General features: G+C 42.2%; 2 protein-coding genes across 2 annotated transcripts; one reads left to right on the forward strand and one right to left on the reverse strand.

The window, feature by feature from the left end:
* Positions 1-647: 647 nt before the first annotated feature.
* Positions 648-5,922, reverse strand: LOC119005355 (DOMON domain-containing protein FRRS1L). Its single transcript, XM_037072904.1, has 5 exons — positions 5,060-5,922; positions 4,566-4,650; positions 4,105-4,243; positions 1,859-2,105; positions 648-1,771 (listed from the first exon to the last, which is right to left on the reverse strand). The coding sequence occupies exons 1-5, from the start codon at positions 5,253-5,255 to the stop codon at positions 1,599-1,601; spliced, it is 840 nt and encodes a 279-aa protein (XP_036928799.1). The 5' UTR covers positions 5,256-5,922; the 3' UTR covers positions 648-1,598.
* Positions 5,923-20,240: 14,318 nt separating this feature from the next.
* On the forward strand, positions 20,241-22,229 carry LOC119006255 (phospholipase A and acyltransferase 2-like). The gene is made up of 4 exons (XM_037074763.1): positions 20,241-20,394; positions 20,817-20,940; positions 21,695-21,996; positions 22,085-22,229. The coding sequence occupies exons 1-4, from the start codon at positions 20,341-20,343 to the stop codon at positions 22,172-22,174; spliced, it is 570 nt and encodes a 189-aa protein (XP_036930658.1). The 5' UTR covers positions 20,241-20,340; the 3' UTR covers positions 22,175-22,229.
* Positions 22,230-22,311: the final 82 nt, after the last annotated feature.

The following is a 22,311-nucleotide window of genomic DNA, read 5'->3' on the forward strand; positions in this document are numbered from 1 at the left end:
GTAGCATGTCTCATTTCAGACTTTGGTGCCACACAGGGGTAATGTTCAGAAGCTACAGTGTGGATGACAGCACCGCTCATCACTTATGACATCAGAACAACAAGGTACACGCTATAATCACATGACATTTGAGACTGAGATTGAAATGCTGAGGTCAGGAGTCCTGCATGTGGCTTGGATGGATAACAGGTGTTTTTTATCAGGTGTTTTTAAGAATGATGTCTTGTTAGCTTCCTGTGTTTTTATGCATGTTACAAACAAAGTGTGCATTGAAGCCAAGAAAGCAGGCCTCTTGAAACCCAATTCATGGTAAATATATAATAAAATGATGATTTTATTTTATTGTTGAAAAAAAAAGTTTTTTATTTATTGTAAATTTCAATTGTCAATGATGGTTACCCTGGAAGACTTTTGCCACACCCAATTTCCACCAACATTTAAAGTTACACATCGACAGGTTGCTAAGCCTGTGTATTCTTAGACAAAAATACAATTTAATATAATTATTATTATTCTATTAAAAATCATCTCCTATAGCCCTGTTCTGTTCAACTGAGCTGTCTGCTCATGCACAGGAAGGGCTGTATTTCCCTGTGTTCCTTAAAAGGTTTTTTGATAATAAACACAACTGTACCAGACTGTTTCAGTGGGTTTTTAACATATGCATCCATTTTTAATACAGATCAAAAGGCTACAATAACAGCATGGGGGGGAAAATAAGTCCATGTCCAGGCAAGCAAATTGAGCTTCAGTCGACAATTTGCTCCTGTCCAGTGTGTTATTGCTTGCTGAAGGCAATAGTAACTCATGTCACAGTCTCTCTCTGTCTGTTAGACACAGTAACAGTGCCACAGTACTGATAAACAAACCCAACAGCCACTGTGGTTGATAAAAGGGGGGAGGGGGGAGCAGAAAAGGAAAAGGAAATTATGGAAACGTGAGAAAAAGTCAAATTAACATGGTAAACACATACTGTCACTTGGAAAAAAATATTTTGTGATTGTGAGAACCAACAAATAACCTGTCTTTTTTCTTTTTGCAAAGGATGATATCCACATTAACATAACGGGGTATAGGGACAGGAAGTGAGTGTGCAAACAGCTGTGAGCTTCTCCCTTTGTCCCCCTGAAAACCTTTGTGTCTAAGCCAAGTTCTAGACGAGGCACCGTCATCCCATCACCAGTGGACAGTGGGTATTTGAAATCATTCCCAGATTTCCCGGTGCATGCAGTGTTCTGAAGACTTGTGAGGTTTATTTACTGCCGTGTGTCGTCCTCATATTCTTTTTAAATGCTTGGAAGCTATCGTAAATACTGAAAATAACTGGCCTATATATACTAGAACACTACTCTTATCAAACCTCTTGCTTGTACTGACACCAGTACATGACACCTCTAGATTATAGGCTTAATACTTTAGCAAGATGAGCTCAGAGTAATGAATATATACTCTCTATTGTGTTTATCATATCTAATACAGTGTCTCTTTGTGCAAATTGCACACTTCAGTGTGGCATCAGACAAAAATGGCAACTAATCTTTATTGCTGCTTCACCCTCTCTCCCCTGTTTTCTCCGCTGTGTGATCTGCTGGGCTTCATTACGGCGTCCCCATTAGTAAATAGAAGGTGAGCGCTACTATGAGCAGTAAGCAGAGCGGTGAGTTGAAGGTCTGGTAGGCTGTGGAAGGCATGAAGAGGTCCTCATACTTATAGATACTGATCATGTGGTCGCTGACGGGCGGGCTGTCGATGTCATGCCTCGTGATGGAACCTGCAGGAAAAAGTTAAGATAATGTAAAAGACAGGCACACACAAGAAAGACAGAGAGTAGACTTGATGCTGAAGCTCGACCACTCGCCTTGTATGGCAGGTCCCCATGCAAACAGGTAATACCACGACAGGTGTAAGTCCACAAGTGTTTCCTCTCTGGGGACGTAAAGCGGCCGTTTGAAACGGCAGGTCACCCGGTTGTTTTCGAAAACGCCCTCTTCATCTCTAGCAGGGTTCCTCTTGATTTCCTTCGCCCACTGGCCGACATTGTAGAAGTGATGGATCCGCACGCGCCCGTTGTCGTCGTGGACACAGCCCATGACATCGTCCCCTCCCTGAGGAAACAGGAGGGAGTGAGGAGCTTTACTCCGAAGTGCGACACATTCATTACTTGGGAAAAAAAAAAATCTGATACAAGATATAAATAAAGTAAGTGGGACAGATAGCTCTATTATTGTCCATGCCAGTAAGCCAGAGAGCTGTCACATAATAGCTGGAGGTACTTGAGACTCAGTGGCCACTTTGTTTGGTACACCTGTGTGGCAATCCACCAGATCGGCCATGAATTTTGTTTTACAGCTACATTATGTAAGATTTTTACCGTAAAATAACAGTTTCAAAATCATTTTGATGTCACAGTGTCTTGTAATAGGGTGAATGGTGTCTCTCTCACTTGTTTCTGCACTGTGTAACTCCAGTGAGAGGGTAAGATCACAGCGTTATATACATGTTTACTTCAATATACAAGTGCACAGGGCACCAAATTGCACAAAATGCCAATTTCTACATAATGTTGCTTTAAACGACTGCATGTTAGCTGATGACATTTTTTAAATGCTTTGAATTGTTTGGGTAAATTTGAAATAAATATGTTTTCATATATGATTAAGTGTATATCAGAGACTAAATGATAAGTACTCTCATAGTGCTCAGCCTTTATTACGAGGCTCTAAACATTTGATGGTACTTAATATTTGTACACATGCATCACCAGATAAATACAATAAATAGAAGTAAAGTAAACAACAATTTGGGCAACAGTAGGAGTGGATTAAGAGATGGTTCATGATGCGTTGCCCACAATAAAGAAAGTAACACGCTATGGCGATTCGGCAAAAATCAATACTTTGCAGGACAATGATTTAATAATATATCAGGATATCGGTCTAATTGGTGAAAAATACCAAATAGCCCTGAAAAGGAGAAGGCCAGGACTAATGTATGTATTCACTGCTTTTTGGTAGGTTTCCCTACGAATAAACAATTCATTTAAAAAGCTTACTGCCTCTTTTACACAAGTCATGACAAAATCATGTGAAACATCCTTAAACTGGCAGAAGGCCGAACTGCCAGAAAGCAGAACAGTTCTGAAATTAAACTGTTTAAAAGAATGTCACACTAAATTCTTTTCAGTCTGTGTGAATCAAATTTACAGAAGTTTCCACACAAGAAGTCATGAAGCAGTGACTCTGGTATATCAAACTGTCAGGGGGATCTGTTCAGAGCACCTGCATGTCCTAATAAAAATAAAGATATTTGGCGCCTGAATGTCAATAATCATTTTCCAAGAGGAAGTGATCTGATATAAGTCTGTATCGATATTTTGTTCCACCACTTTATGCCTTAATAGTCTTGAAATGGCTCAATCAAAGTGGTATTATCTTAGGACCCCTGCTGTCTTAAAGGTAATCTAACATTAAATGTCCATGTGGAAGCTTTTTCATATCAGAGCCAAACAATGCAGAAGAAAAGAAGGTAAACAAAGGATGCTTGTATTTGAAATAAAAAACATCAAACTTAAAGGGACACTATGTAGTTCTGGAGGAGGAGATTCAAACTCAGAATCTGAACATAAACAATATTAATGAGGTAATAATACAAATTCAAAGAAAGATATTCTTTTTTTCCATAAACGAGCTGTTCTCAGAGGAAAATAAGGTCCCAGAACACTGTTTCAAGCTAGAGAGATGGCAGAGTCCGCCACATATAACAAAAGTAAAACAGTATGAAACTGTGTTGTCCTTTAAGGTCAATTTGTTTGTTCAGTTTAATCCGTCATGAAAACAAAGATAGTTGGTTTATTTAGTTTGTCGATGAAGAACTTTCTCTTCGGATTAAAATGTCTTCCCCAAAACTACACAGTGCACCTTTAACGACAGTAAGCTCCTAAAAAGATGCATCATTTTCGACACATCCATGTGTTAGATTATAGATATAAACAAAACATGTGCAGAAACTGTCTGTAAAAGCAATAAATGGAAGAGAAACTGGTTGTGTGGACCCAAATAAATGTTGCTCTGTCCCAAATTAGGCACAGGTTGTGCAGCAGCTCACCATTTTCTTGTCAGAGGAGAAACCTACGGCCACCCAGCCGTCTGTGTCTGCGCTCATCTCATACTCCACATCTGTCCCAATGCGGCGGTAACTCAGGAAGTAGTCACACGACTCTGCATCGCACCCCGGCTTCCCATATCTGTACAGACACAAATGAATACGAAGCACAAATGCAGTCACTTTAAGGCGCCACAGGTCTCGAGTGAGAATGTGAGGTAGAGATTACTCATAATAATGTGAGGGCCAAACTGGGGCAACTGTTTCACTGAATGTCACAAGAACGTGAAGACTTGACAGAGGAGTGTGTTGAGTGCCAGCCTTTTCTGAAGTCAGGCCACAGCAGCATCTAACACAGCCCGGGGGAGGCAGGGGGGCTGGGGGCAGAGCTGCAGTGGAGCTGTTCTCAGAAAAAGGGGGGAAGCTGGCAAAAACAACAAAACAAACATGCACCCTTCTCTTACCTGATGCAGCCTTTGGTAACTCCACAGTCACTGACTTTGATCTTGGCGAAGGGATCCACTGGTGGGGCGGTGGGGAAGGGATAACCTGCAAAATGCAAACATCAGCAGAAAACAATTTCATATGCCTGTTTTGGAGGCAGTCAGAGGGCCAACTATGGGGAGGCCATCTGCACTGTGTGTGTGTGTGTGTGTGTGTGTGTGTGTGTGTGTGTGTGTGTGTGTGTGTGTGTGTGTGAGGGGTTGGGCAGCTACCACCAGGGGAGCTGGCCTGGGTGCTGAAAGGCCTCTCACAATGGACACAGGTCGGATGCAGGACACAAACATGCAGCTCCTGTTCGGTTCCTGCTGCAGCTCTTGTTTGCGTTTCTGCTGCCACAGGGCTTGTGTGAGTTTGCTCATGGCGCATGAGATGTAAACTAAAAAAATAATAATAATAAATAAAAAAAAAAATCCATCAGCTGGGACTCCTCGGCATCATGCAGGAGATCACTCACCGTCATCGGACAGATATCTGGACTCCAGGAACTCGGAGGCGAAGGTGCTGTAGGAGTCCTTGTGCGGCTCCTGGTGCCCCGGCTCTCCGTGCTCCCCGTGGCCGGCCCGGAGCGCTCCTTCATCGGTGGGGCTCGGCGCGACCCCCCACCACCCGCTCTGGATCAGCAGCACCCACAGCTGCACGAGCCTCATCATCGCCAAATAGTGTCCGGGGAGGGAAAATGAAATTTTAAAAAAACAGCGATTAGAAAAGAAACTCAAACCGGATCCTCATTGTTGTTTGTATTTCGCCATCCATCTTCGCAGGTTTCCCATCGCAGCGTCACCACAATCATCCCCGCATCCTCAGCGCCTGTTCCTCTGTTTGTGCGCAGGGATGTGCGGGAGGGAGGGGGGAGGAACTGAGGGGATCCACCGCCGATCGCTGCGAGATTAACAGGCTCATCCAACGCGAAATTACCCCGATTTGTAACCTATCGCTATCTAATGCGGACGCACGCCCGTAATCCTCTCGGAAATCCGAATCTACATGTCCACTAGAGCTCATTAATCTTCACATTTTCCAGTCGCAGCATCGTCCGGATGAATGGTTTCGCCCGGCCTCCCTCTCTCCTTCCCTCCTCAGCCAATCACGGTGGCGTCCAATGAGGAGCCGCTACGTGCTGTGATCGGGATCAATGGATTGGGGATTAATGCCCCCACAGTCGCAGAGAGATGGAGGAGGTATCTCCACAGCAGTTCGCGCTCCATGGTGTGGAGGAGAGCTGGGTTGGGTGTCACATTCGTCACATCTCGCTCTGTGGTGAAGATGTTGGGACTGTTTTCAGAACTGGGGTCAGAGGTCACCTGCAGGGTTATTTATTAGTGTTTCATGTCAGAATGTAAATATTCGACTCTCCACAATTAGTTTATGATAAACACGACTGGATGGGCTACTTTTAAAATGAAATCCAGTACAGTAATCAATTACGTATATATCTAGTGACCTGATCACAATATTAAAGTAATGTAACTTGTTAACTATCCGTTACTTTTGGACTATGTTAATACGAAACAGTGTTGTACCCAGACGACATACTTTAGTAAAATTAAGATATTACTTGGTTAAAAATTAAAGTTTTTAAAGTATTTTATATTAAATGTACACAGGTACCAAGAGTAGCTACACGTAAAATTTAAATTATACATATAAGTAGAAAATGGAAATACTCAAGTAGATGTACTTGTTAGTGATACTTGTTTTCTTGACAAATGTATCTGTAATCTAATAACATCTTTTATCTGTAACTTGGACAGAGTACAGTTACATTGTATTTGTATCCCAATCACTTAATCCTATTGCTAACCCTAACCCCAGCCCCCAGTGGAGGATGCTTGTCATGTTCTCCTCAGTGTTTGTAATCATAGATGACAGTGAGATACTGACAGAAGGATGAGTATTATTGTTCTCTGTATTGTTCTTTATTAACGAAAACGTGCACTTTAAGGAATTACTTTTCAGGTTTGAGTAGTTTGAGTGCTCTTGTGTTTGTTGCATAAACTTCACTTTCAAGGCCCCCCCTCATTTTAAAATTTTCCTCATTAAAATAAAGTGTATGACCACTGACTTCACAATGACAGTGGTTGTCACAAGACTTGTGAAAGCCGCTTTAATCCTGCCTGACACTTCAGCCTTCAACTACACACTGAGAGAGAATCTATTTAAGGTAAACCTGGGCCCTACATGTGGGTGTGTATATGATTTATATTTACAAAAGTTTTAGAATCAGTCCAATAGATCACCTCAGCCGGCAGGTGCAACACAGCTGCAGTGACTGCAAAGTAATCCCTTCGGGGCGACTCTGGCTGTGAATGCTGGGTCCAGTGAAATGTGCTTGTTTTTGTTACTGACCAGCTGAGGTTGTTGTTCCGACAGTGTCTGAAACTATTGTGGAAAACTAGGTGTGAATCATTTACACAACCAAACATGTCAATGCCCAGGTTTAACAAATGCCGCAATTCCTCTTCCACCTGATGCTTAAGGAGCCAGACCACTGGTGAGCAAAACAAAAGTATAACTAGGCTTAAGGAAGTAAAAACACAAACACAAAAGAATAAATAAATAAAACAAAAAATAGAGATGGTTGGCAATACTGGGACATTATTATCATTCAAAAACACAGCCAGGATTTTAGTTTTGGGGGTTATTTTTTTCCACATTTTTTTGTCATTCAATTGTTAAATCACAGTTTCTTTTTAAATATTGTCTTCCTCTTTCAAGGCCTTCTCTACACCGTTGTACGCCTGAACAAAACTACATTTAAATGTACTGTCATGTGGTCTAAAAATACTGATATCAGCCTATAAAATACCTGCCATGGGTCTAATTGTTAACGTCTTTCTTAAAAATTATTAAATATTTCTTGCATTAAAACAAATCTATTGATTTGGTTTATATGCAGGTCTAGATGTACTTTAAAAATATATAGAGGATTGTGAAGCCTCTCTGAGATATCATGTAGGGAAAAAAATGTGCATCTCAGGTTTAATTTATCAATTTGTTTCACAGCGTTTCATGTGTGGGAACGCAGCAGTACAGGTGACCCTGTACTACTGAGTAATTTATCAATTCAAGCAGAAGTTGTAGACGGACATGAATGTGTACGTAGTGTGAATGGATGAACATGGAAACCAAAAGCTTCTTCAAAGCATCATCTAACCGTCCTCACGCTCATCTCTGTCTTCATCAGGCTGTACACAGTTCTGCCACTTGATGGTGATATAAAGCCACGTTTGAGCCTCTTATTCACGCCAGCAGAGGGTCTCCTCTTACCTTACTAACTTTTTCACTTTGACTTTTCTTTGTTTCTGACCAGAAAAGGATTTTTTTTTTCATGTGTGATATACACAACACATTAACATCTCTATTTTGCTCTCTTACACTGGAAAAAAAGGATAATAAAATATTTGCTATACTTATAAAACCTCTGTGGGGTTGTTTCTTACTTATAAAAGATGAAATCCTGGTAAATTATGAGTGCACCACTTAATCTCCACAGTTTGGAAAAACAGAAGAAATCTGCAGCATCTGCAGCTGGTTGATGGATCACTGCTGCGCCCTTAGTAGAAACAATGACTCAGGAAGACACACGAGGGTGACAGTGAAATGAATATCTTTACACTTGATGTGTGACCAGTCATCATCCTCATCATCATGTTATTTCCTCAATGCTCTGATATTTAACGAGTCCATTTGGTCTACACTCATCGAATTGTGAAAGTTTAACACGGTTTGCCATCCAAACAGAACACAGGAAATCATTTTGAATGTGCACCAGAATCTTGACATCATAATGATGACAGCAACCGCTACATCACTGCTCGATTAATCATTCAATTATGTCCTCGATTCATCGACGGGTTATTTGAGTCTAATCAGTCAAGATGGGGAGATTATTATGATCAGTGTTTCCCGCTGTCCAAGATGGTGTCCTCAAATGTATTTTCTTTGTCCACAAACCAAACCTCATCAGCTCACAGTCATGGAGGCAAAAATAATCCTGGAAATATTCACATTATGAGTTATCAAAATACTTGCTGAGGTAACTAGTCAAATAATTAATATATCTATTTATTGTATCAGCTCTACAGACAGTGTACGGCCATATATAATGTTTCATCACACACCTTTATTTACACATAAAGCAAGTTTGCACTTCTAAATCACTAAAACCAACTGAGTTGATTGAATACGTAATGCAACAAGTTACTTCAACCATTTACTTTGGTTCAGTATTTGGCTTAAGAGGTTAGCAAAGGGTTAGGGTCTGATATTGCTATTTTTCTGTAGGACAGCAGGTGAAGGGAGGCTTACATGAGGATGTTCGTGTCTGTGTCCTGTAGGTGATGCTGTTGTTACACAATCTGAAGCAGACTGAAAATATAACTAGGGAACAGCAACCGTCAGAGAGATTAAAGGCTGACTGATATACATATTGAGACTCACAGTCTGGCAGTGTAAATGTTTCTTTCAAAAGCCAAAACACCTGACGTTTGATGAATATATGTACACGTTTAATTACCTCTGCCAAGGAGGTTACGTTGTCAGCCCTGTCTGCTTGTTGTTTATGTGTTGGTTGGTTTGTTGGTTTGTCGGCAGGATTGAATAAAACCTACAGAACCGATTTACACAAAACTTGGAGGGTGGATGATTCTCAGCCCAGAATAGACCCATCCAGGGGATTTTTCTCCTGCATTCTTTAACTTTGCTAGATAGGGAGATATTTCAACACTTTTGCCGGCCTAACTTAATGCGTGGATCCTGACGAAGAAAATCTGGCATATTTCAGTGGCGGAGGTATGCGCTCTACTGAGTGCCATTCTAGTTTTACACTGGACTGTCTACGGGTCTGAGGGGGCTCCGCTCATGAATGTGAAACACGTGTTTCTTGTATCGTGCTTGTGAACATACGTGTGTGTACATACAAAGAGCGCACGACCTTTGACCCTTCGTCCCCACATGGCGCCTCTCTCCGCAGACACAGATCAACCTGATCAATCGCTCCTCTTGCTCCCGATCCACCCAATTATCCCTCGTTTATCCTCCTATTATTTCCACTTCTATCCTCACACACTCCTCTCTCTCTCTCTCTCTCTCTCTCTCTCTCCCCTTCCCAATTACCATTCTGTGTAGGGGGCAATGCTTGCTGGGTAATGAGGGACTCTGGGCGTACCAATCTTATCTTAATAGCCTTAAAGGGCCACTCATTAACACAAACACTCACTGTCTCACTCACACACACATATCCACACACATCTGTCCCCGCACATCATGCCACAGAGAGCGATGGAGTGACGGAAAGAGAGGATGAGCGAGGGACCTGACGGGAGCCGTAGGAGAGCGAGGGGGAACGAGACAAGAGAGAGGTGGGGGAGGGCGGGAGGGAAGAGATGAGGTGAGGCTGAGACAGGCGGGGGAGGGAGGGAGGGGAAGGGGAGAGCGGGGAGGGTCTGGTAAATGTCAGCGGTGTGTCTCCTGGGCCTGAGAGACGAGTTAGTGACAGGAGAACAATGGCCGCTGGATCCATTCAGAAACACAGCTGCTGCGAGCCCGCGCCTGGATCCGTCCTCTGCTTAGCCACCTACCAGTACTCGTAAAAGGCAGAGCCATACACGTAAACACACATAAACACACAAACGCATGGCTGGTGCAGTCACGACTGTACGTCCCGACACACGAGGTAAGCCCTGGACGTTATGGAGGGACCAGCAGTGGTGTGGATTGCTTAGTCAGGGCTGTCAGTCAATAACAGCCCCGGTAGACCGGTGAGGCCCGGCCAACGGAACGTACGTCCTGCATACTCATATCTGCTCTGCTTCTTCTTCTCTCCCCTCTGACACCCTGAAGGATGGAGCTGCCGTAATCCACATTCCTACTAATGTTAACAAACCCTGTGATAGGAGCAAAACCAACGGTAATCAATCCGACCAACTGTTTTGTTTGTGCCGCCAAAGCCTGGTGTGGAAATGACTGGAATTTAAGAGTGACTCGAGATGAACATGGCCACTGATTCGTTAGCCTAATTCTTTGATAGAGGTCTACTTCTTCTTTGTTCTGTCAATTTTGTTGGCCCTTGGCTTGTACTGTGTGCAGAACTGTTGCAGTCGTATTCACTGAATTCCCTCACGGAGCTGCAGAAATAAACCCTGTCTCGGTTTTGTCTTATTTTGGCATCTCAACTCAATGAAGACACCTCCCGCCTCATTCTCCGTCGGACAGAGGCGAGATCATTTATCGACTCAACTCCTCTTATAACGCCAAGCTATTACCTCTGTCCCTGACTCTCTTAAACACACACACACGCGCACTCATAAAGCAGCGCTGTGATCTAGCTGCAGGTCTTGTCACCCCCCAGGGCTTCATTTAGGAGTTGTCAGAAATCGCTTTGCTCAAGGAGGACAGTAAGCACTGTTGGCGTTGTCCTCTGTCTGCAGCGCAAATGCACCTCCACCTTCACACCTTCACACCCATAAAGACAACCATCGTTACCGGTGATTCTCTCCAACAGTAGGACGTGAAACAAAAGCATGTCTGTCTTCGTCTTATTTGCATATGTCGTTCGGTTTGCGCAGTTTGTCTGTTGGGGTCTTGGTGTGTACCAAAGGCTGAGAGCCTCCACTGTGCTGATGAAATGTTTGCTTTAGAGATAAGGCGGCACAGATGAGACATCGATCAGCGCTCATTAAACACCTCCACACACACTCATCCACGGGAAAAAAACATTCAGCTGACAAACACAGAAAAAATGTATTTAAGCTCTGAATGTATTTGATCTCAGTCCAGCCTCTCAGACGTTGGGCGTCCTGCCGCGTGAGTGGCTCTCAAAGCTCGTATTGACAGCTGACTTAAAATGCTTGTTGTCAGATGACTTATCCATTAAGCTGTGACACCGCTCTCTTCCCATATAGACTTGCCGACTGTCCGGGGCCTTAAGCAGTGATTATGGTGTTGGGCAGTGGGAGCTGGGGGCCACACCGTCATTAGTCTGGTTAATCAGAACCTTGCTCCAGGTTAAGCTCCGCAGCCTCAAGAGACGGGCTGATGAGCTGAGAGCCGTGCCCAGCCTACAGTTCTCGGCTCTGGGCTCCAGCGGCTCCCCTGGCCCCTGCCTGCTCCAGCCAGTAATCTATAACTCTCCCCTGGAGCACAGCGCGGAGGCTCAGCCTCCTGGACAACACTGACACACGATGCATGGTAATGAGACACACAGAGAATGACACACTGTCGCACACACCTGTTCGCACACACCCACACTTTACACTGATCCAGCGTTAGTAATCATCGCTGAGTTTCTCTGAGTTTGCTCTGGCTTTCAATCGCGCTCCAAAAACAAGAAAGTCCCTCTGTTTTTTACCAGTTAGCAGTGACCTTGGCTTAACGACCGATGTGATTCGACATCTAAATGCTTAAGTATCCCTGTCCGTGGAGCGCAGTATTAACCAGCTCAGCAGAATGAATGCGTAATGACCACAGGGACTGCCGGGTTTTCAAACGGGAACTACCCAGACTCATTCACAAACAAATTCCCATGAGGCCTCGAGGGTCTCAGCTCAGCAGGGACCCTCCAGAGAGGTGCATCCGAGCCAAGCCTGTCATTGGCCAGCCTCCTCTATCCCAGCGTCCCCTGTGAGCTCATTAGCCCCAATCATAACCACTTCCCTATGTCTACGTTACATGCTCCATCCATCGCCACCATGCCACACTCAAATTACACTCTCCATCAGGATTGGGCGGATGGTGTGTGCGCGTCTGTGACTGCAGGAGTGTGTTTAAAGGACAAGGAAGGTCGGAGAGCCCCCTTGAGCCCCAGACATTTCCCAGCGGACCTTGCAGACCCTCATAGAGGGTAAAAGAAGGGGAGAAGGAGAGGTGGAAAGTAGGTAGAAGGAGGTTAAGAAGTGTGTTTTCCGGTGATGAAGTGGATGACCAGGTTTCAGTTGGGGGGCCCCTGTGTTGCTCTTATGTGCTGTGTGACCCAGATGGGCGCGAGGGAGGAAAAATAGGAGGGAGGGGAGGCAGAGGGAGATAAAGAAAGAGGTTTTTCATTTAAAAAATGAGCGTATGCTGCAGACACAGGAAGGACCCCCAGAGAACCACAGAATGGGATGAGACAACAAAGAGCCCCATCATCAGTTTAGTGAATAGATCTGTCCATCTACCCCTTTTATCTCCCTCCGCTCCCGCTTTTTTTTCCCTCCACCATCTCTTCCTCTCTTAATCAGCCTCTCATTGTGCCATTAGCTGAACCTGTAGTCTTAATCAGAGGCTTGGCACAGACATCATCGCTATATCCACTGCCCTTCTCACACACCCACACCCACACACACACACGAGCACAAACACTAAATAAACACATTTTAATGCGACACCAATCATGTCATCTACTCAATGAGCTCGCCTTCCCCTCCCTCTCGCGGCCCACAACACAAACATAACACATGGGACGACCGTCTCTCCCGTCCATCAGTCAGCCAACACAGCGCCGCTTGAAAAATATGGGTGTGTTTTTGTGTGTGTCTGTGTGTTGTGTGTGTGCATGCGCGCGTGTGTGTAAATCCCGAGGGGAGGGAGAACGATTTCAACTGAGTAACCTGAATCACCTTCTATCCCAAATCTTCGCTGCATGAATACTGTACACACACACACGCACACACACTCTCATGCATGTCAGTGAGTGTGTATTGATAATGTCCATTAGCATATTTATGATCATTGCCAGCCTCTTATTGTTTGCACGCTCCATTAATCTTCATCCGCCTGCCTGCCGACTGACAGCTCAATCTAGCGGGCCATCACTGGGCACTGGGCACACACACACACACACAAAGATCGCATAGTTGTACATAAAGCACACTTGCATCAACAATCAAGGGGCATTGTCTCACACATGCAGACACACACACACATTCAGGCAGACAGCGTGATTGACATTCACCCCTGTGAGTGTAATCACCGGAGGTTATCCTCCCCAGCTGTGCGGAGGTCTGCTCTGCTTCTCCTGCGCAGCACTGTAGAGTCAAACCTGCAGGCAACTGCGAGCTCCCTCTGTGACAAAGGTGGTCGATGGTACCCCTTGATCAGGGTGCACCAAGCCAACCTCTGTACGTCAGGCCACACCTGGTCGCCCTAAGCTAGGACACATCAGAACTGGACCAAACACACCCTTTATATATATATATATATATATATATATATATATATATATATATATATATATATATATATATATATATATATATATATATATATATATATATATATATATATATATATAAAACAAACACACCTTCTGAGGAAAAAAAAAATAGAAAAATGAGTAGGTAAGAGTGCAGCAGAGTGTGTGTGTGTGTGTGTGTGTGTGTGTGTGTGTGTGTGTGTGTGTGTGTGTGTGTGTGTTTAATTCGGTGACAGCATGCATTTGTGCGTGCGCAAGTGAGCGCTCGTGTAATGTGCACTCAAATGTTAATGTGTTTGTTTAAAGCCAGTATGACTGACTGACTCACAGCTGATTACTGGCTGAATGAGTGCTGGAAGAGAGCCAAGTTCAATGGGAGGTCTGTTCTCCTGTTGCCTCTTCCTTTTCTCTTCCCCCTATTCCTCCTCCTCCTCCTCCTCCTCCTCCTCCTCCCGCATTACCCTGCTGCTCCAGGAAGGGCAACCAGGGAGTCAGGATATCTGTGTGTGCCTGTGTGTGTTCATACGAACAGGATGCTTATCTGGGACATGATTTCAGGAGAGCAGATGAACGAAAGCAGAACCTTCATGATATAACTTCCAAATTAAGCAGACTATTCAGCATGTTGAGGAGCAGTTCAACATTTTGCCTATTCACTTTCTTTTGGGGAGTTGTATATGAACAATCGATACCACCGTCATGTCTGTGTGTCGAGGATGGAGCTGGAGCCAGGGGGCAATTAGGTTTAGCTAATAATCAGAGTGGACTGCCATTTTGCTTGGCTTCATTAAGTCAGCCTGACATTGTGCTCATGTTAATTGATTTCTTGTTCGGAGTACTATCTTTTTTTTTCTTTTTCTTATTTGTCCTAACCAATGACTAGCGAGCAACATATCTGTCCCGCCAAAGGGCGATTTGAGTTGACGAAGAAGCTGCAGTGGCGCTTGCTCGTAGCACTTCGCTCAATGTCTTTCACAGTGAAAATGTGACGGGAAGACGTCAATCCGAAAGGTTTCTCGGGTTATCATATGGTGTTTTATGCTGGAATACTGCTCGATGCCCCTCCAGATTTGCATTATCCATCATCCTTTCAGCTGCCAGTCAATCAGGAAGTGGCAAAAGGAGAGTTAGCTTCACGTCTTATCCCAAGAGGAAGATGGCCACCATGTGAATAAGCTCTATCAGTGTTAAGATCGGATGCCAGTGATGGAGGCTTTGCAGCCAATTTGTCACCAGTTGGCCTAGTTCTCCTCTCTGAGTGGAAGATACCACAGCTACCAGAAATTTCTGATATCAGTAACTCAGAATAACAATTAAGAGCCTAACGTTAAGGCTTTTTTTATGACTTAGTTGCATGTACAGCAATGATACATGATACAGCTAGCAATGTAGGGAAAATGGCATCCACGCTCTGAATTATGATGTCATACCGTGTGTATTGTTTCTCCAACCACCAGCAACATTTGTCATGGGGCACACCACGCCTATCATACTGCTAAATAAATCTGAGATCCGAGGGAGTTATTAGAAGTCTGGATGCACCTGACCCTAGCCCAAGGGAGGAAGCAGGTGGAAAACAGCTATATCCAAAGTTAAAAGCACATCCATCTCGACTCCTCTAAAGTTGACTGCAATGACGTTTTGTGTTCGTTTAATCCATGTGTAGAGAAGGAATGTCACAATTGTCAGTTTATCTGTCAATCCAGCATGGCCTCATCCGCTGGAACATTCCAACAGGATGTCCAACAAGAAGTCATTGCCTCCAGCTGTTGCTCCCAATTTATAACAGACTTTCTTTCCCCTCCTATGCTTGTTGGAAACTTTAATGACTCTACCTTATCCACATCGGTGTATCAGAACAGAGTGTGCACAAATATTTTGTGTTTATCTCTCCGTCGGCTTTGTGTTGTTTCTTATCTGACTGCGCCTCGTCAGTGCTGCTGGACATTTCCTCATAACTTTACATCTGAAACAAGGCTCCTTACATTTTATGGAGAAGCCCACTGTGAATTAGATGACGTCTGATGTTGGAAATCTATGGACTCATTTATCTTTAAGCTATAAGATGGTTTAAACCACAACACACAGGGTAGAACGAGTCATAATGCTTCTCTTCGGCGGGCCGTAAAGCTATTTTTATAGCAGCTATCTATAATATTCCACTATCGCAGATTATAGAAGTTTTATTGTGGTCTCCCACAGAGAGAAGAGTTTTATGTAGCTTTAGTAAATCATTCCTCTTCCTCTCTGATATCAGCTCCTGGGGCTGTTTGCCTGCGTGTATATAAGAGTTGTGCGGCGTTAACATTTATGAGGAGTAAGCTAATATATTTGAATAGTTTATGGTAGCAGTAAAGAGTGAAATACATAATTTGCTAACATGTACCATGTAAAACAGCTCTTAAAGATGAGCTGTGAATACAAATGCAGATTCTCTATTGTTTAAGCAGATTCTATCATTCATGAGCAGGAAGGCTCTCTGCCTGAGCTGCATTTATCCAGTAAAACTCCTCCTGTCTCTCCTGCAAAACAGGAAATATGGAGCGAGACGGAAGGTGACGTTACAGTCATGCATCCGGAGCCGTAGCAGAAAAGAGAGAATGTAATCCTGTAGCTCCAGATTAAAATTTTGATGCTCTGGTAAATGATCGTTGATTAATACACCCAAGAGAAATTTCATTTTTGTATGTTTGTTGTTTGTTAAAATAGGTTGAAGGAACACAGAACTTGAGAAGATTTACAGCCACACACTGGACATGTTTCGTTGCTGCCACAAATCCAGAAAAAAGGAAGTGCATACCTCACTGTTGAGTTTAAATTGCACGTCTGGTCTACGGTATTATCTAATCAAGTTTACTGCAGCATAAACAATCATACACAGTGAAATATACAGTAGATAAATGTCTTTGATTTTTGGGAACATGCAAACTCTGTATATCACATTATTATACATTATATAGTTAACTACTGTTGCCCAGCAGACTTGCACAGTTTTTATATTTTTATGTTATATTGAACCCAGTGACTTTCCTTACCCCATCCTGTTTGTGTGTTGGTGTGCTCCTCTTCTAACTTCCATTTTAAAGTTTGAATATATAAAAACGTGTAAAAAATGAAATAACTTCAGACACCACACTGAAAGCAAAATAATGGAAAACACATGAAACATATGAACTTGTTTACCTCTGTTGTTTTTTGATAAACTGTCATGTGACATCTTGGTGCATTCAAGTAACCTACAGGTGTCACTTACTGATAAGGGTCTATAAAACTTTTATTCTTTCAAGTACTTCAGCTTCTGGAACTAAATCGACAAGAGGAGTTATGGGAATGGTTTTCCCATCTCGTCCGCGTTGCATTTGTTAAAATCTCGCAGGACCCCAACTAACTATCAAAGAAAGATCCGTTTTTTTTAAATAGCCTCAAACAGTTTTGACCCTTCAACACTTTTATATTATTACATTAGATCTAAACTTGCCTACCACACACTGCATCCCGCATACCTGCATTATGTTTGAATCTTGTGTACATTTCCCAGTTTCAGGGCAATGAGTCCATGACCTGGTTAGCGTGCCGGAGCTCAGATTGATGTATTAACACTATGTTTCTCTCATCATCAGCTCCATTTAGCCCATGATTAACTCCCAATCACATGGCGTGATTAAAAGTCAGAGTAAAAATATTCCATACATACTTAATATTCCACTAACAAGGAAGCCAGCTCCCAAACTGCCAACAAAATAGATATACACCCTTAACACGCACACACTCCTACATACATCTCTCCTTTTTCCTCGCCTGAAAACACATACCTAAACATTTCGCGGCTATCTCCCCCCCCACACCTCGGTGCTGGCTAGGTGGAATTAAAAAACCAACCCCGCGGTCTCATTAATTAATTAAACACCATGTGCCAGTGGCACCTGGGTACCGGTTATCACTGCCACTCAGACACACCGTGATCTCAATAACCACCCCACCACAGGGCACTGAGAGGGTGGGAGGCAGGGTGTGAGGGAGAGAGACGGGGGAGGGGAGGGAGGGACATTGATTCTCTTTCACAACTTTGAGGTATATAGACAGTTCCTGTAAAGAGTGAGGAAAAGGGTCTTCAGACACCATCTTCCGGTGTTGGCAGTAAAGTGGGACACATTTATAGTGAATGGAGTCTGATGAGTGTTTACTGCTGCTGTGTGGTTGTGTTTGTGCATCGTTCCCTCCCTTACCGGCTCCACGGAGCCTTTTTATCATCTCCCCTCGCGGGGCCCCTAAATCACTGCAGCGACGCCCTCCTCATCATCTACTCTTAACACCTCCGCATGTGGGAACACTGCAGTAACGTAACACACACACACCCATGCACACAAGCAAGCACGCACGCACGCACGCACACACACTGCTGCTTTTTGATCCTTGCTCTATAATTGTGCTTTCTTAATGAAAATGTCCATGGATGTTTTGGTTTGTTTGTTTGTTTGTTTGCCTTTTGTCTCTTGTGTGTATCATCTCTTGGTTTACTCTCGTTATTACACATTCTGGGATTCTTCGGTTTAATGACAATTCTATTCAACCCTATTTCATTTAGAATCTTACACTGTTCTTTTTGCTCTAGTTTCCCTCCAGCTGCTCTCTGCTCATGAAGAGGTCTACGGGATTGGATACGTTCGAGTTGAGGTGAGAGAGTGTATGAGCGGATTAATCTTTGTAACATTGGAAAATAAAATACCTGAATGATTTATATTAGAACTATGGCAATTTGTCCAATAAAATATACGGGAAGAGACATATTATGTCCATAGATGTTTTATTGGGTTAAAGTCTGAGCTCCCATTTGTACAGCTCACTCTGTATGACGTCTGCACTGGAAAATCGTATTTTAATCTTGAGCAACATATTCATTTATTAATATATATATATATATATATATATATATATATATATATATATATATATATATATATATATATATATATATATATCATATCTGTGTTTAGGGTTTCTAAAGCTCAGTAACAGTAACACTTGTCAACCATAAAGGGCTTTGCAATCAATAACTGCTTTTATGACAAAAGTTAGATATGAAAATCATATGTTTTATGTTTGTTTATTTAAAAAATCTGTGTGTATTTTATTAGGTCATGGGGGAAGCGGCACACATTTTAATGAACTGTGGACCACAGTGCTCAGTAGAAGGGGCACTACGTAATTTTGAAAGAGAAATTCAAACTCAGAATTTTAATAGTTACGATATCACTGAGATACTAATACAAACTTAGAAATATTTATCTCTTTCAAGACTGAATAAACTAGCTGTTCCCAAAGGATATTAAGGTCCCCAGAACAGTGTCTGAAGCTAGAGAGGTGGCAGGGTCCGCCTCATATAAACAAAGTATCAGTGTCAGAAATCAATGAATGAAAATCTTTCTCTTCTGGTTAAAACCTCTTCCCCAAAATTATTGAACCTTTGAAATAACCAGGTCAGTATACATAATCTGAGAATATGTTGTATGCATAACTCTTTCAATGTGTTTATTTTATGTTTTTTTTTTTGTTATGTTATTCATCTCAAGTATGGTCATGAGGTTTGCTGTTTCATTTTTATTCAAACTCACAAAGAAAACATCATTGATGAATATACAGACTAGTTTCTTGATTCAAGAGGCTTTTTGATATTATATAGTAGTAGATTCTTTAAACTGACTGACTAAATGTTTTAGCTCCACTATGTAAAGCAAAATAACTCCTAGTCTCTAATTAAACTGATGTATTTTCTGCTGCAACACATCATCATGTAGTCATGATGTATCTGTGAATATTACCGGTCGCCCAAGCAGCTACAGATCAAACCACCCACAGCAAATGCCGCAACTATTAATATATAAATATATAAATATATAAATATATAAATATATAAATATATAAATATATAAATATATATAATGTTAAATCTATAAATACAGGCTTAATTCTGGGATTTCTGAGCCTATAAAGATCCTGAACTTTAAATTTAAAAAAATATATGTATATATGCTTTAAATGTATTCACACATATCAAAATATCAGGATCAGGAACATAAACTGACTGAGGTCTATTGCTGTGATAAATCAGAAATGCTCGACCAAACCTCACTTCGCATTAAACCAAGGACCTGAACTAATTGGACCTATAGGGACAAGTCATTTTCGGTTCTGAAAAACAAAAAGTATCACTGTCGGTTTCTTTGCATTCAGCTTCTGAACTTGACTCTGAAAAAAAATATCTGACTCAATAATGAGACGTGGGAATTAAAAACTCAGTGCAGGTTGGACACATGTTTTCAACAAACTGAGACAAAATATCAGAATAATTTGTTTTTGAATGATTGTCTCGCAGTGTCTGACTCAACGTGATGTGAGAACCGAGCACATATTAGATTAATAGGTAACATATTAGGTTGGTTATCATCTTGAAACAATGCAGAGACGATTAATAAAAGGCCTTTCAACTGTTACACAACCTGGTCACAGCAACCTAATAACTGGAAAGTGTGCTTCAGTCCGTCTTTTGACCTCAGCTCACACCAGCAATGGACCTTTGGGGAAACTGGAGCAGCTTTCTGTCCCCAACGACAATCCGACGGGTGAGCATTATCTAATATATCTATACGTTTTTATCTTGATTCAGCAGTAAATAGAGCCACAGTATGTGCAGGCTTAAGTTGTTTTCCACTTTAAGAGATGGGCTAAACAGGCATATTATCCAGAGTGAAGGTATTTTGCGCCATACAGTAAAAATGTATTTCTATTTCATGTTGAGTCGAGTTATTTTAAGATCTTCACTAAGGCTGCAGCTCAGTTTTGTTTGCAGGATATTGTCTCACTCACTCTCCTCCCTCCGCTCTCCAAAATCAAATTAAATGATTTTATGCCAATGCTCTTCTAATTTCCCAGACTTCCATCATAAATATCAATTTCTTCTCATTTGAATTCAGTGAGGAAATCAAGTGGAAAGAAAAAAAAACAATAGTGTGTGCTGTTCTGACTTCACTCTTTTTTTCTTTAGATTGATCAGACTGTGTCCACAGCAGAAGTCGGAGACTTGATTGAGTTTGTGCATCCATGGGCAGGAGTGTCTCTCTGGGCTGTGTATGTTGGAGAAGGCCATGTCATCCATTTTGGAGTGGGAGGTAAGAAACTGAAATGTGCTTAATTTAAATGCATAGGCCGACAAGAAAAGGTACAAAAAGTTGGAAAGCTGTATAAAAACTCCTGGTCCCTTTCTTATGTTGTTTGCAATGTGTTGCTGCAGTCTGGTTCAGAAATAAGCATATATCTACAAAAATATATTGTCCAAAATTACATCAGAGCACTAAAACAATAAACTTCACAGAGGATTTAATAATCATAAATTACCACATCCTCCCCTACTGGAATGCAAGGAATTGTTATTTTCCCTCCAAAAGAGGTGTGTTTATTGAGGGTGTGAACATGTTCAAAACTCACAAAACTTTTCACATAATTCACACGTGGTGAAAATGTATCTATTTTTATGCCTTTGGGCCAAAGTAACTCACTAGCACCCTCTGGGACCATTTTCACATTCATTTTTGTGAGTCTGTTCTCATATGTATGAGCCCTCGAGCTATAAAAAAGTCTCTTGGTGACCCTAAACCAAACAGGAAGTTGGCCTTTTTGAAATTGGTGCTTTTTTTTTGGTGAATTACCAATTTTGATTTTATATCAGACCATATCGCAACATACATGCCGATACTAGTATATCTATGATGGGCCCATATCGGCCAGTAATATCAGCCAACCTATAATGATATCTAGTGTTTTGTATTGTTTTCAATTGAGTGCCATTCTGTTTATTTTTTGTTTCACACAGTATCCCAACTTCTGACCTCTCTCCCCTTACTTTATTTTTCCCATGATTCGAAGATGAGAACCTGACACAGAAAGTCTGTCGCACCCTCCTTCAACAAATGGCTCCAAAGAAAAAAGCAGACGGTATGCTGAGGAAGACCAGAATCTGCGCTCAACGCATTACTGACATCAAAGTGGCTCCGGGAACTTCCATCAGGGTAAACAACAACAAGCACAACCTGGTTCCATCTTCCCAGGAGATGATGAGGAGCCGCTGGGAAACTTTTCTGCACCAGGAGTTCAAATACGACCTGATCAACTTCAACAGCGAGCACTTCGCCACGTTTGTTCGATACGGCGAGGCTGTGTCCAACCAGGTAGGCTCAACAACACCGATATTCAATCTACAGCCGATCAGCCTGTAAAAAGTAATTTCATTTATTTATTTTTCAAACTCTTTTTCAGATTCCCTTCAAGAAAAAAAATGACACGAACAAGGATACGACTCAAACACTGCAAATGATAATGCAGCAACGGACGGAGACAGAATCTTAAGATCGTCTGTGGTGCCTGTTTGCTAATGAGACTAAATAAATCTGATTTGCTGCTACTTTGCCTGAGAATGTTTCATTTATCAAATGGGTTTGATGAAAAGAAAAAATAAGATGGAACAACATTCTCTGCCTCTACGC

Source organism: Acanthopagrus latus, chromosome 17 (assembly GCF_904848185.1).
Source record: "Acanthopagrus latus isolate v.2019 chromosome 17, fAcaLat1.1, whole genome shotgun sequence".
Classification (NCBI taxonomy): domain Eukaryota; kingdom Metazoa; phylum Chordata; class Actinopteri; order Spariformes; family Sparidae; genus Acanthopagrus; species Acanthopagrus latus.

What these genes read in the sequence shown, in the direction of transcription:
- LOC119006255 (XM_037074763.1), top strand. Translation starts at nt 20,341, where the DNA reads ATGGACCTTTGGGGAAACTGGAGCAGCTTTCTGTCCCCAACGACAATC. An exon ending in CCCCAACGACAATCCGACGG is followed by an intron (nt 20,395 to 20,816) that starts GTGAGCATTATC and finishes TTTTTTCTTTAG; the next exon opens with ATTGATCAGACTGTGTCCAC. An exon ending in CATCCATTTTGGAGTGGGAG is followed by an intron (nt 20,941 to 21,694) that starts GTAAGAAACTGA and finishes CATGATTCGAAG; the next exon opens with ATGAGAACCTGACACAGAAA.
- LOC119005355 (XM_037072904.1), bottom strand. Translation starts at nt 5,255, where the DNA reads ATGATGAGGCTCGTGCAGCTGTGGGTGCTGCTGATCCAGAGCGGGTGG. An exon ending in GTTACCAAAGGCTGCATCAG is followed by an intron (nt 4,244 to 4,565) that starts GTAAGAGAAGGG and finishes GTGTCTGTACAG; the next exon opens with ATATGGGAAGCCGGGGTGCG. An exon ending in ATGGGGACCTGCCATACAAG is followed by an intron (nt 1,772 to 1,858) that starts GCGAGTGGTCGA and finishes TTTTTCCTGCAG; the next exon opens with GTTCCATCACGAGGCATGAC.